General features: G+C 41.4%; 1 protein-coding gene across 1 annotated transcript; it reads right to left on the reverse strand.

Moving 5' to 3' along the window:
- Positions 1-760: 760 nt before the first annotated feature.
- On the reverse strand, positions 761-13,087 carry PRSS35 (serine protease 35). The gene is made up of 2 exons (XM_064651114.1): positions 12,964-13,087; positions 761-6,276 (listed from the first exon to the last, which is right to left on the reverse strand). The coding sequence occupies exon 2, from the start codon at positions 6,259-6,261 to the stop codon at positions 5,020-5,022; it is 1,242 nt and encodes a 413-aa protein (XP_064507184.1). The 5' UTR covers positions 6,262-6,276; positions 12,964-13,087; the 3' UTR covers positions 761-5,019.
- Positions 13,088-13,186: the final 99 nt, after the last annotated feature.

Below are 13,186 nucleotides of genomic sequence, written 5' to 3' on the forward strand. Positions count from 1 at the left end.
CTACTTTGGCCTAGTTCAACAGCTCTCTGAGGTAGAAAGTATAACTATAGCAAATAGCAGAAACAAAACTAATTACTTATTTTAGAATTAATAAGTTGTGGCATAGACTATGAGTCATTTCCTTACTGAACTAATTTTGTTTTTACTCATCAAATTTGCTCATGGAGTAATTATCCTCAAGACAGGGAGGTTTTTTCCCAGAACAAATTTAAAGAGACATTAGCATCTTCTAAGGTCACGTCCCAGATGATTCACTGATAACACATTACAGGCATTTACAGAATGAAGTTTGTGTAATACAACCATAGCTAACAAACTGTATCATGACAGAGGAAAAGAAAAACAACGGAACATATTTATTGGCATAGTAAGTGCATCATATATCTTAACATAGCAAACGTTTGCATTTATTTTCTCAAATGAATTGTCATCTTGTGCAGCTAAAAATATTATGAAGTTTTCTGTCAGTCTTTAAAAAGTTAAGAACATTAAAGAAACATCAAAGCTACCTCTGGACATTTTTGACCTAGATATTCTGACACTCAGAGCAAAAGGCTGGTGCAAAGGGGACCCAGATATACTTCTAAATCCTTTGAGATTAGAGTGAAATTTTAAGCTTTCAATTTAATAATATTCTTTATTTTTCCCCCAGTCATTCTGTAATCCAGTAACTTGTAGATGGAAGTATCTCCAATATTCTGTGCTTTAAAATTGGAAGCAGTTGATTAAATTAATATGAAGATATCAAACACAAACATAATGTATTTGAAAGAAAATTTATTGGCTAGAATTTCTAGGTACATGCAAAAAAATTGAGCCAACATTTAAATGCCTCAAGTTGGAGATTTTTTGTTTTATTCTTTTTTCCAATGGGAAACAGCCTTTACAGGAATAACAACAGAAGGTCAGGTTTGAGAAACTCCCTTTACTCACTACACTCTTGGTAATCCAGTGTGTTGGGAGGTTCACACTGCCAAGCCTTTAGGTCAGAACACGGATCTGCTGCTTTCCAAGGATCCTAAATGAGCAGAAGTGTATGTATGCGAATTCAGGCGAATTCAGGCAGGGATTGTAGATCAAGGTCAAAACCCCCTGCCTGCTAGGGGTCCCTGCCACAACCTGAGCCCTCTCACAGCCCTTTCCTTGTTGCTGTTGGCTGGGAAGAAGGGCCTCATCTTTAACAGCAAAAGGTTGTTCATGAAACTCGTGGATTTCACATTTTAATTTATACTGTTAAGTCTTTACCAGCTGCCTACTCTTTCTTACAATAGGTCCCTCTGCTACCTTGCAGCCATTTCATCTGTTACTTTTAACACTTTCTTTATCCCTTGCATACCACATCCATCTCCCCGGTCTTCCATACCCTCTACTTCTCTTGTTCTCTCTGCATTGTATGCTATTTGCTGCCAGTTCATCCCTTATCAGCAGAATAGAAAGAACTCCCCAGCTGCTTCTCTCCTCCACATGTAGATGAAATATTTTTTTACTTAAGCCATATTCATGCTGATTCATATTCCACACACTCATAAATCTGCAAAATTTAGATGGTAAGTTATGAACTAAGTCAAGGAGTTTCTTTAAGCAATTTTTAAAGCACTGGGTCCTCTATACCTCAGATAACAGAAATAATTTTGCTATGTAACACAGTGCTTTTCTTTTGTTGAGATAATAACAATTTTTCACATTGCATTTAAGCCTCTTGACTTCCACTGTATGTCTCAGAGCCTCAGATTAAACACATGCACAAATACCTTGCAGAAGCAGGTGTGGGCGTGTTAATGGCTTGTATATGAAGTTTATCTTTGGCCCAGAAAAAAATTTACTTTTTAACTCCAGTAGCCCCCCTACCAGAAAAGAGATTTGACTGAATATGGTTTTTTCCTAAAGCCAGGAATACAGTTAAAGATCTACTATACCAACTCTTGTGGGAAAACATTAGTACTGATGAAAACAAATGATGTACAGCATGGTGCCTGAAAGAGGAAAAATCCTTTAGGAAAACATCATAAGGCTCGAAACCCAACCTTGATGATGGTGTCCTAGACAACAGCAAGATCTAACCTACTAAGAACACCCCTTCCTCATATTTTCTCATCCACAACTAGATAGCAACTGCAGGGTTTTTAAGGAAATCTGAGATGATCACAGCTCAGAAATTCTTGACCCCTTTGCAGTGATTGGTACCAAGAGCTCTACACAGAACACTGAATTCCTGGGATTGTGTGTAAGTACTCAAATTTATTAACTATTCCAGAAGACCCTGTAGTAGGTAGTCCCAATGCCTACATTAAGTATTTCCTGCTCTATTAGGCCAAGTGACAGATTGAAATACTGCCTGGCATGCAGAGATAATAGGAATAACATTTTGTCTGGGTTTTCTTATGCCTGCATTCCCTTGCCTGGAGGTGCTGACCCAATCAAAACAGCACATGCTCTTTCTACACACCTGTACCTTTGCATGTGTTTGTGCATGTGCACTCAGACACAGAGGTTTGTATAGATACAGATATGTCTATATAGTTTTGATTAATTTTTATGTTGCTCTGGACAACCTTTTTAATCTCTCATAAAATGAGGCACTGAGCATTTAATATTTATTCTCTGGGGATAAACATTTGTTATCAGCCTGGTATGAGAACTTCAGGTCACAGCTGAGATATTTACAGCAGATGATTATCATAACAAGACCATTTGCAAGCTGACATCAACATTTTTCATTCTTACCTTTTTCCAATTCCCAAACTGATAAAGGAATACATTATATTTCTGCTCCTAAGGAACGCACCTAGATAAAACTCAACAAAATAAAGAATTTATTAAGCCACCTTATCTTGATCAGTTTTGGACCCAAATCAACAATGAGGATAATTGTAAAAAAATCCATGGACTTGGGTTGTCTTGTATTAGGTTAATGATGTGGTACCTTATTTGTCACAGTAACTATGGAAAAAGGCACTTAAGAAAAACATTACAGAGCTGACTAAAGAATATTGTAGGCCTGTTGCATAGAACAAGAGTATTAAATACTGGACTGAAGTGATTTAAAATTGCTGTCAGCAAAGCCGTGTATCTTAATAGAGATGTTAACAACAATAAAAAATAATTAACCGTAAAATCTTAGAGATTAATTTCTGAACTGTAAAAATTATTATTAGTTTTCTGCAAACAATCACACAAAATAAAATTTTAAAAAAAAAGAAAAGAAAAGATAAGTGTTCCCTGTTCCCTGGAAAGGCTGACATTAAAAGAAATAGTTTCTTTAAAGTGAGATCTCTTCCAATTAATGAAATATTGTTAGAGTTATGATATGGATGCAAGTCCTAAATTTTTATGCTTTGGCAATGATATGACAAAGAAAGTTGCCTGCACATTCAGTGTGTCAGGTTATATATTTTCAATCATCTAAAAAAAAAGTGGGTTATTAAAAATCATCTTATTTCACCTAGAGATATTACAAGTATGTTTTAAAGATTCCAACAAACAGATAATATTTTTAAAACTTGTTATATTTTTTTCTTCTGCAAAGGAAGAAAATGTATTTTGGTCAGCATAAATTTATGGTAAAAAAAATTAAATATTATGGTGGTGAATATTCTAAAAGTATTGCAACCCAAAGGATGTGATCAGAAAGGCACAGTATCACTTAATGTTATTAGATTAACGTAGCACCATAACAATTCTGTGCGCTTCAGACTCTTGACATAAAATAAAAGATACAGACTTGTGTAGCAATCATCAACAATTTTTAAGTAGGTGGTTTGTGTTTAAAGGTGTGTAAAAGTCAAGCTCAGTTTTTGTTTTCATTAAATATATGGTTCTGCAAACATATTGAACCAAATTATTTGCTAACTGCTGCTGCTACCTAACAAGATACCTGTTATAATGTACAGGGTATTTCTAACATTCAGAAAGTGCTTTAATTCACTTGGGAAAGTTGGAGTCTGAATATGACATGATTAAAACCACCCACTTTGCAAAACTGTATGAAGCCAAACTAAAATACTGATTTCCAATGCCCAGTGTAATACATACTATCCTATCTATGAAGCTGAACTCAGATAAAAGTAATCTATAAAAACTGAAGAAATGTTTAGCACCCAAAAAATATATAATCTGGGATATTTAAATGATCTAAGTGATTGTCAAATAGCCACTTCAGGAGTCAGTGACTTCTCCCAATGGCAAAGCTAAACATTTAACTAAGAACTAAACCTACAGCTCTCCAAATACTAATTGTAATGCAAATGCATGTGTTTAAGACTTCTATAACTTCTCAAAGAAAATTCAAAGGCATTAAATTATTTCCTGATGTTTCTTCTTCTTCAAAATACTGAAACTATGTTGGTTAGTTTCTTTTTGCTGTTTTTACTGAGCAATGGAGTGAAATTTGTCTAAGGTCTAACCCTCAGCTACATAAATTTGAAATTTCTGTGGAATTGTTCCTGTGGCAACCAGAAGAGGAAGTTTTCCAAACTAACTAAGCATGAACTATACTGCTGCTTCTCAACATGGAGCTGTGGTCTTTAGAGAATGCCAGAATAATGTCTTATTCTCGTGCAGTTCTCTGAATCATTCTGCACATACAGTAATATGCTCTACTTGAATTTGAAAAAGTGGAACAGAACCCTGAGAAAAGTAAATCCATTGGAAAAAAAATAGATATTGTTTAATAATACCAGTTGGGGATGTTTCAACCCTTCCATTTGGAAAAAAAAAATGACTAACAGGTGCAGTCAATTTTTTTTCTCATGTGAATGATTTGAATTTATCACAATTGCAAACAGAAATATAGTTTGGGATTTTAAGTGCGTATCTAGGGTTGATTACAATTAGAAAGATTTTGTCTGACAATTCTACCCATCCCCCAGCATTTCAGCATTCCTCAAGTTACTATAGCATTACTTGTGAGCTTTGAGTTCAAAAACATTCTGACATGGAGTGATGTTCTTCCAGTAACTGCTGCAGCTGACTTTCACTCTATGGCAGTACAGATGCTAAGCAAGTAAGATTCAGCTCTCTTCAGCCTTGTGTGCAATTCCCATCATTCCCATGTATCCAGAAGCAAATCTGGGCATATTTGAGAGGAGTAATTCTTACTGCTACATTGTAATCCTGCTGTTCACCATTGATATCCACCCACTGATGGCCTGAGTAAACAGCAATGATCTTGCGTTTCCACTTCTTTTTGTTCGGCTCCTTAAGACGGAGATAGATGCCAGATCCAGTGGAGCCAGGCTCAGCATCACAGTACTGGTAAAAGAGATCGTTGGACTCATCAGATATGCTACAAAATCTATAGACCAGCTGCCCAGACCGATCATTGTCAAAACCTGAGAAGTGGATCATGCTCCCAGGCATCATTTTGATTGTTGGGCTGATTCCCAGCTCCATGTATTTCCTTTTGTGGGGACGCTTGAGCTCAAGAACAGCATAATCATAATCCAGGGCAATATCCCCAGAAACACCCTTAAACCAGCCTTTTGGGATGTGGGTACTCTTCACTCTGGTCCACTGGAAGGAGGGCATGCCATCTGAGGTCCCTTGCTTCCTCCCAGGCCTCCTCTGCCTTTTCCTGTCGCCTTTGGATTGTTGCCTTTGTTCTGTGGCAACTTTGGGATCCTCTTTGGCCATAGAAACTTCTCTCCTACTTCTTTTAGCACCTTTGCGTTTCCTGCCATTGCCTCTGGATTTCGTCTTCATCAGGCCCACCCTCAGTCTTTTGCTGCCCTTGACATAATCCTTGCCATTGTGCAGACAGTGGGCTGCTGTCAGCACGTGCTTGGGGGAAATGAGAATGCCACTGCAGCCAGTGGAGACCTTCACAGCTGTGTTGAATGGAAAGTTGGTCATAAACCGCTTGTCATAGATGCTGAACCTACTGTCCGTTCCATATATCTGCCTCTTCTTTCTCAAAGACCTTCGTGTGGTTGTGTTTCCAGCTGGGTCAAGCACTGCTCCGAGGACATTCACTTCAGTCAGGGTCCGTGTGCCATTTTCAAAAACAGTCTCATAGGATAAGAGGTCCTTCAAGTCAGACAAGCTTGGCACTGGCAGTTTTCTTTGACACTCAATTCCACATACGCTGTTCAGCTCTAATTTGGTTTTTGCTTCAAATTTAGGGCTGTCAAGGGAGAAAGTTCTTTCTCTCACAATCTGGGGAATCTTCTTTAAGTGCCAAGTAAAATCTTGTTCAGTTTCTGTTCCATTACTGAGACCCAATATAGGTATGAAAAATATGAATAGCAGTAACATGTGCTCCATTTTATTTAATTTTTTCTAAAACAAGAAAGAGAGATTTGAAAATACACTTTGGAAATATACACAGTTATCTTAGTATCTTCAAAGTATAATCATGCAATATTAGAACTGACATCAGTGGAACAGAATTCAACACTCTGCTCAAAATAGAAATGCCTCAAATATTTTCCTGTATTGCCTCCAACTCTTCCAATGGTCTCTAGCAAGATGAATGCAGACAATTCAGCCAACAACCATGCTGAGCTACCTACTGGAAGGTGAAACCAGCTGAGTTTTACCTGCTTTTCCCTCAGTGGAGTCATTCCACTCACTGGAGCATAGAGCAACCTGGTTTTATTTATCCCATAGAAACGCAATTATGTATTATGTTTCTGATTCTCTTCTCTATGGTTGAAGGTAGAACATAGTTGAAAATCACCAATGTATTCAAAAGCTGAGATCCAAGCAGAGATGGATAGACAGACCACACTTGTGAGACCCTTAGGAAACCAGAACAATTGTGCTCTTTCATGTAATGGTCAAAAAGTAAGATCTTTAAGTCACACATAGTTCTGCATTACCCACCCAGCTAAGAACTATGAATCTGCCTATTATGAAAAAGGCACTTTGCTCATTGCTATCCCAAGGAACCAAATTAGGAAGATTTCCTTTCCTCTTACAAAGGTTATGTTGTCTTGATTGTCACAGTGCCCACAATCTGGGCACCTTAAAAGGGGTCACAGCCTATTTTAAACACTTTCAGCTTCAGCTGCTCTGAAGGTGTGGGTCTCCTGCTGATCCTGTATTTTATCTCCTCCCCTGTGTGCCATTGCCACCAAAACCTCATTCGTTACCTATGTATGGGTGTCTGAATCTCTCTCAGGATGTCAGAGAACTTAAAAATCCATGGTTGGAGGGGACAGACAGACAAGTGAGAAAAGTAGAATCTTGCTGGTCTAGAGGAGTCTACATATATATATGCAGGTTACATATATATGCAGGAAAGCTCAGCCAAGTAGGAGGGACAAGCCTGCTTATTTATCTTTTTCCTGTAGAATCCCACAAAGGCTGCAGGAACTGTGCTGTCTGTGCCTTATTGTCAAATGTGGAATACCCCACATACGTGGGGTGATGCACCACACAAAGAGCTAATACTTTTAATGGGAAAGACAAAATACAGTATTATTCCCATCTGTAGCTGGAAAACATACAGAAAGAAAGTAAGATTTTTAGAAGTCTGTGGCAGAGCCAGAAACTGAACCCAGAACTCTTGATTCTGAGCTCAAAACATTACTGAAAAGACCATTTTTCTCCTTTGGCAGCAGTGATGTCAGTGGCATTATCCAGCTACTGGCGGCTGCCATTGGGAAACCTGTGCTCAGTTCCAACATCCTTCATTCCAATTACATGGAAACCTCAGCTGTGAAGAAAGAGAAGGCCTATGATTAAACTTTAAAAGCCAAGCAATTCAAGGATATGTATGTGGTTAAACTCTGGTTTATATTGCAACGACAGTGTAAGCCAGGGCAAATATAACCACATTTCTTAAGTTTAGAATAATACAAGTGCTGCTTCCCAGTGAAACAGCCTGGTCACAGACTAGCTAAAGCTCTAGTATAAGAAATAGGGGTATGTGCAACATGGGAAAAGAAGTGGCAACGTGCCTTTTAAAGCTGGATAATGGACCAATGACTCCTATGGTTTTGAGGCATCTTCACCCTATAGACATAGTTGCTGTCTATAAGAAGTAATAATTATCATTTTTCAGCTAAGTAAGCACTACAGTTCAACCCCAGCTTGTTGCTTCTGATGCCAAATTCAGAGGGTGTTTTTGTTTTAGCATAATTTTGGCACTTTTTACCTTGGCCAGCATGGAACACCAAGTTTGAGCCAGAGTTCACCTACTAGGATATACATAAACCACGTTTTACAATACAGTATAAGGAAACCCTCTCTGGCTTTAAAATAGCTAACTCAGGTTTTGGAAAAGATGTGTGGACTTCCCTAAGACATCTGGAGATTACAGTGACTCACAGATCTAAGATCTGGGGTGTATGCAGTCATATGAAAAGGCATCTGAAGGTTTTGAAAGCAGAGCAGAATCATCTCAGGTACAAGATTTTGTAGAGACACCACTTGTTCATAGCAGTCTAAGTTATTGGTATAGCAGAAATGCACACATTTAAACATTAACTTTTATATACAAAGTTGCCTTCAAAGTGTTGGTTTGTTTATTGCTCAGTTAGTACTAAATCTGGAATGACTATTTTACATATGCCTGCATACACGGAGAGGATTTTATATAGCCACATCTCTTCATGTAGAGATGTGAACAAAATAATTCGCCCATCTGCCTCATACTATAGGCAAAACAACTAATTGTCAGACCAAGAATGCCTGTGTAGAGGTGACGTATTATCAAGCACCATTCAAATACATTTATGTGCCAGGCTGGGGTGGGGGCTGACCTGGTGGAAAGCAGCTCTGTGAAGGAGGACCTGGGGTCCTGGTGGACAACAAGCTGTCCATGAGCCAGCAGTGTGCCCTTATGGCCAAGAAGGCCAATGATATCCTGGGGTGTCTTAGGAAGAGCATTGCCAGCAGGTCAAGGGAGATGATCCTGGCCTTCTGTTCAGCCCTGGTGAGGCCACATCTGGAGTGCTGTGCTCAGTTCTGGACCCCTCAGTACAAGAGAGACATGGAGCTCCTGAAACAGGTCCAGCAGAGGACTACAAAGATGACAAGGGACTGGAGCATCTCTCTTACAAGGAAAGGCTGAGGGAGCTGGGCATGTTCAGCCTTGAGAAGACTGAGAAGACTGAGACGGGACCTCATCATTGTCTATAAGTATCTGAAGGGAAGGTGTCAAGAGGATGGAGCCCGGCTCCTCTTGGTGGTGCTGAACAATAGGGCAAGAGGCAACAGGCAGAAACTGATGCACAGGAAGTTCCACCTGAATATGAGGAAAAACTTCTTTACTGTGCTGGTGACCACACACTGGAACAGATTGCCTAGAGAGGCTGTGGAGTCTTCCTCACTGAAGATATTCAAGAACTATCTGGACGCAATCCTGTGTCGCGTGTTCTAGGATGACCCTGCTTGAGCAGGGAGGTTAGACTGGATGACCCACTGTGGTACCTTCCAACCTTATCCATTCTGTGATTTTGTGATACCTAGGGATAAATTATAAGGTGTCAAAATAAGAAAATACTGTAATGACAGCATAAGAATAGCTTTCCTGGCCTGACCAAAGGCCTGCCAGGTCTAAAATCCTGTTTCTGACACTGGCTAAATGTGGATGCCTAGGGTAGAGGATAAGAATAAGGTAACCATGTATGTCCCTCCTCCCTCATAGTTTCTTAACTTACAACCAGTTGTACCTGATGGACTTTAAAGCAAAGGTAGTTTCTGTAGTGTAGGGAAACCTCAGTTGATTTCTCTTCCATAGTTTGTCAGTCTTCCCTTGAAGACATATAAAATTTTGTATCTATAATGTTCTGCATCAAGGAGTTCTAGAGCTTAACTACAGGTTGTATGAGGAATCATCTTCTTTTCTTTATTTTCAGCCTGTCACAAACCAGCATAATTTAGGATAAATAATATTAATGTGGAAAAGCTGGTTTTACTTTGCTTTACTCTAATATAGCTGTTGAACGAGAAAGTTTCTTATGTCAGGCTCAAGAATAATGTTTCTATTTTTCCCTAGAATATTTCTGTTTCTCAGTCCTTCCTCAGGGTCTGGATTTTTTATATTTCTCTGTAGCTGAATTTTGTGAGCCCATAGGAAAGTTCAGTCACTAACTGCTAGTTCATATAGAAAGTCTTTAATGTGTCTGAGTTGATGTCATTCCACTGTGATGGCTGAAGTCTTCCTAGCTGGACTCATAACTAACTTTATAGAGAAGTTCACTTTTTTTCCCTCTTTGCTTTATAGAGAGATTTTCTGTAAGCAAATGGGTGGAGTACTATGGCCCCCTTCTGCCACTCTTTAAAAAGAAAAAAATGCAAACAGTCAAAGCACAGAACCCTCAATAAATGCCTTGGAACCTCCCATTTGAAACACTATACTCAAGTACTCACTACTCACAAAGGCATTCTTAGAAGCCAAGATTTTCTTCATTTATAATGAACCACTTGTCACTGGGAATGAACTAACTACACTTCAGTATAACTGGAAGAAGTCCAAGCTGAGGAACTTGATAAAAATGGTAATTCTCATTACAGACCAGAGGTCCTACTAGGCAGCATTGTCATTTTCAGCCATGCATTTAAGCTCTGTTTACTCACCCCCTCTCTACTGTTTGAGTGAAGCCAACTCCAAGCATGGGCAATGTCAGCAGTTGCCATGGCCCAGCACAGGTTGCTGACAAGAGGGAAACACAGGGGCTCCTCTTGCCAGAGGATGAGGATGTGAATGGCTGTAAAGACACCTTTGCAGGGTGAGGGAAGGGGAGAGAGAATACAGCCTCCAGGATAGGGAGGAAAAATCCTGAGAAGGCAACAAGCTGAATGCAAGAAAAAACCCTCAACGTGTTACCCGTTCTGCCATGCTGTTCTCCTGTCTTCCTCCAAATCCCAAGATGCTTGACCCTCTCTTTTCCTTCACTCCTTTCCCATACAAATTTTGTGTTGGCTTACAATAATTAGAATTCTTGAGTCAGCTCTTTAAGCTAGGATGAATTGCTAGAAGACAAGGTGGAACCTAGAAAGTGAGAGAGATCCCCAGCTACCTGAAATTGTTAAAATTCTTCCTCCAGTTTCCAAACCCACATGTTTGGTGGCATTCCAGCTGCCAAGCACATCCATGAAATTAAAACTATTTTCAATTCTTCTCACTTCTTGCTTCCAACATCAAATCTTTCTGCATTCACAGGACAAAAACTACCTAACTTCTCAGGATATTCTTCAAGTATTTTGTCACTATAACCTACCTGACTGCAGCTGAATGCATCTCAGATGCTCAGGAGAAGGCTTGTAGTCAAGCAGAACTAGAATATGTTTCTCTTCAGACTACCCCATCATGAATTTACATGTCAGTGTAGCTCAGACAGAAGAAAAGTTCTACCCAGTTACCTGGCAGTTTTTGTCTTGGTCTGTTCAGTGCAGCTTCTGCTCTGGGGTTTCCTTCTTATTGTAGGAAGGTCAACACATTTCAAACTAAGCTTACATAATTTTAAACACAATTTTCAGATCATAAATTGATAGAGGTTGCTACACTAAACATCTCCTTTAACTGTTTTGGCCTCATTCTTGAAATGACCTGAAAGTTGGAACTGACAGTTCTACTCTGACAAAGCAAAATAAAGAACAAATTTTTGAAATCTCACATTCCCTGGTAGAAACCACTACACTGTCCCCCGTTCCCTCCTCTGGGTGCGTTCACTCCATGTTCATCGATATCATTCTCTGCTCTGACTTACGGGGAAAAACCCACTGCCGCTCCTGGCTCTTACAAAATTTAAGCAGCTTCAGTACGCATAGGAAGAACTAATTTTACACGGCAGGCATAACAGCTCAACACTGGGGGGAAATAAAGAATTGGCGGTAAATGGACAGGGGTTTCTCCTCCGGCGGGGCTTCCCCGCTCCCTGCCGCGAGGCGGAGCTCCCGGACAGCCGGCAGCGGCTCCATCCCTTGGCTCCATCCCCCGGGTCCCGGGCGGGCTCCTCCCGACCCTCCCCGCCGCAGGGCTCTTCTCCCTGCTCCTCCGGGCCGGGAGGAGTTGGAGGTGGAGGAGGAAAGAGGTCGCGTCCCGTCCGCTGCTCTGCCGCTGAGTGACTCTGGGGGTCTAGCCCTGCCAGCCGGGCAGCGGCTCCGGGGCGGCAGCAAGCGGGCACCGACTGGGAACCGGTCGGAGAAACGGCGGGGAGGGATGGCTTTGCCAGGATAGCCGCTTTCCCACTGCCCTCTCCGCTGTTGCCGGCCGCTCCTATGCGTTCGCGTGTTAAAGCTCAGGGTTTTCCCGGAAAAAAGGCGAGGATTTGCGGAGGTAGGCTTTAATTCTACTGCTCCTTAGCCATTCCCTGGTCCTGCTTTCCGCGTGAGGCTCTGCTTTTCCGCTCCTCATCCAAAGAAGTTCCCCTTCTACAGAGCCTACAAGTCAAATACCTTGGCACGGCTCTTTTATTTTTGCTATTCCAAGATAAATCTGCTTCCAGCAGTGACGAATCTGGATGAAATTAGTGTCAATTCCAGGGGAGCGGCGGGGATGGTAGCCCGAATACTGAGGCTATGAATCAGAATTTAAGGAGAGTTTGTTTTGAACGGCGAAGAGGTTCCTTGCCTGCTCCCTGCAGATGGCACAGCACAGAGACAACTCCCCGAAAGCCCAATAAAGATGCCCCTTGCCTCAGTCCCGTTAAGCCGTCTTGTGAAACTGGCTTTAAATGTTAAGAAATAAGTACCAAAGAAACGTGTGACGTTTTAGTCCTATCAAAAATATATCCGTAAGGCTAAAGAGGCAGGAGCTTTATACAAAACCTCCCAGCTGCCAAACCCAAGGTACTGACATCGCTCAGCCTCCTCAGTTTTTTAAAACGACCCGCGTAGGAAGAACGACATCGCATAAAGAGTATCACCTTAGAGACGCCGGTTACCTCGGACTGCCCGATACCCGGACCCGGGCACCCCCTTCAGCCCCCATCCCCAGCTCCTCTCCTGCCCACCTAGGTCTCTGGGGGCTGCCTCTCCCCCTGCGGCCGACGACAGGAAGGGTCTTGGTCATACCTGGCACCCCTCAGGACGGACGGAGGGGCAGGCGGCGGCCGCAGCCCCGGGGCACAGGCTCCCGGCTCCCCGCTCCGCGCCGCTCGTCCACCGCCCAGAGCCCGCGGCTACTGAGCACGGGGCGGGGGGAGCGGCCAGGTCTTCCCAGGAGGGGGAGGGGATGGAAAAAGGAAAAGAAAAAAAAAACAGAAAGAAAAAGAAGGCGAGAGGGAGGAAGCCGGGA

The sequence above is a fragment of the Pseudopipra pipra genome, chromosome 3 (assembly GCF_036250125.1).
Source record: "Pseudopipra pipra isolate bDixPip1 chromosome 3, bDixPip1.hap1, whole genome shotgun sequence".
Taxonomy (NCBI): Eukaryota; Metazoa; Chordata; class Aves; order Passeriformes; family Pipridae; genus Pseudopipra; species Pseudopipra pipra.

Bases quoted from the DNA above. Each gene is read 5' to 3' on its own strand.
- PRSS35 (XM_064651114.1), bottom strand. From the start codon at position 6,261: ATGGAGCACATGTTACTGCTATTCATATTTTTCATACCTATATTGGGT.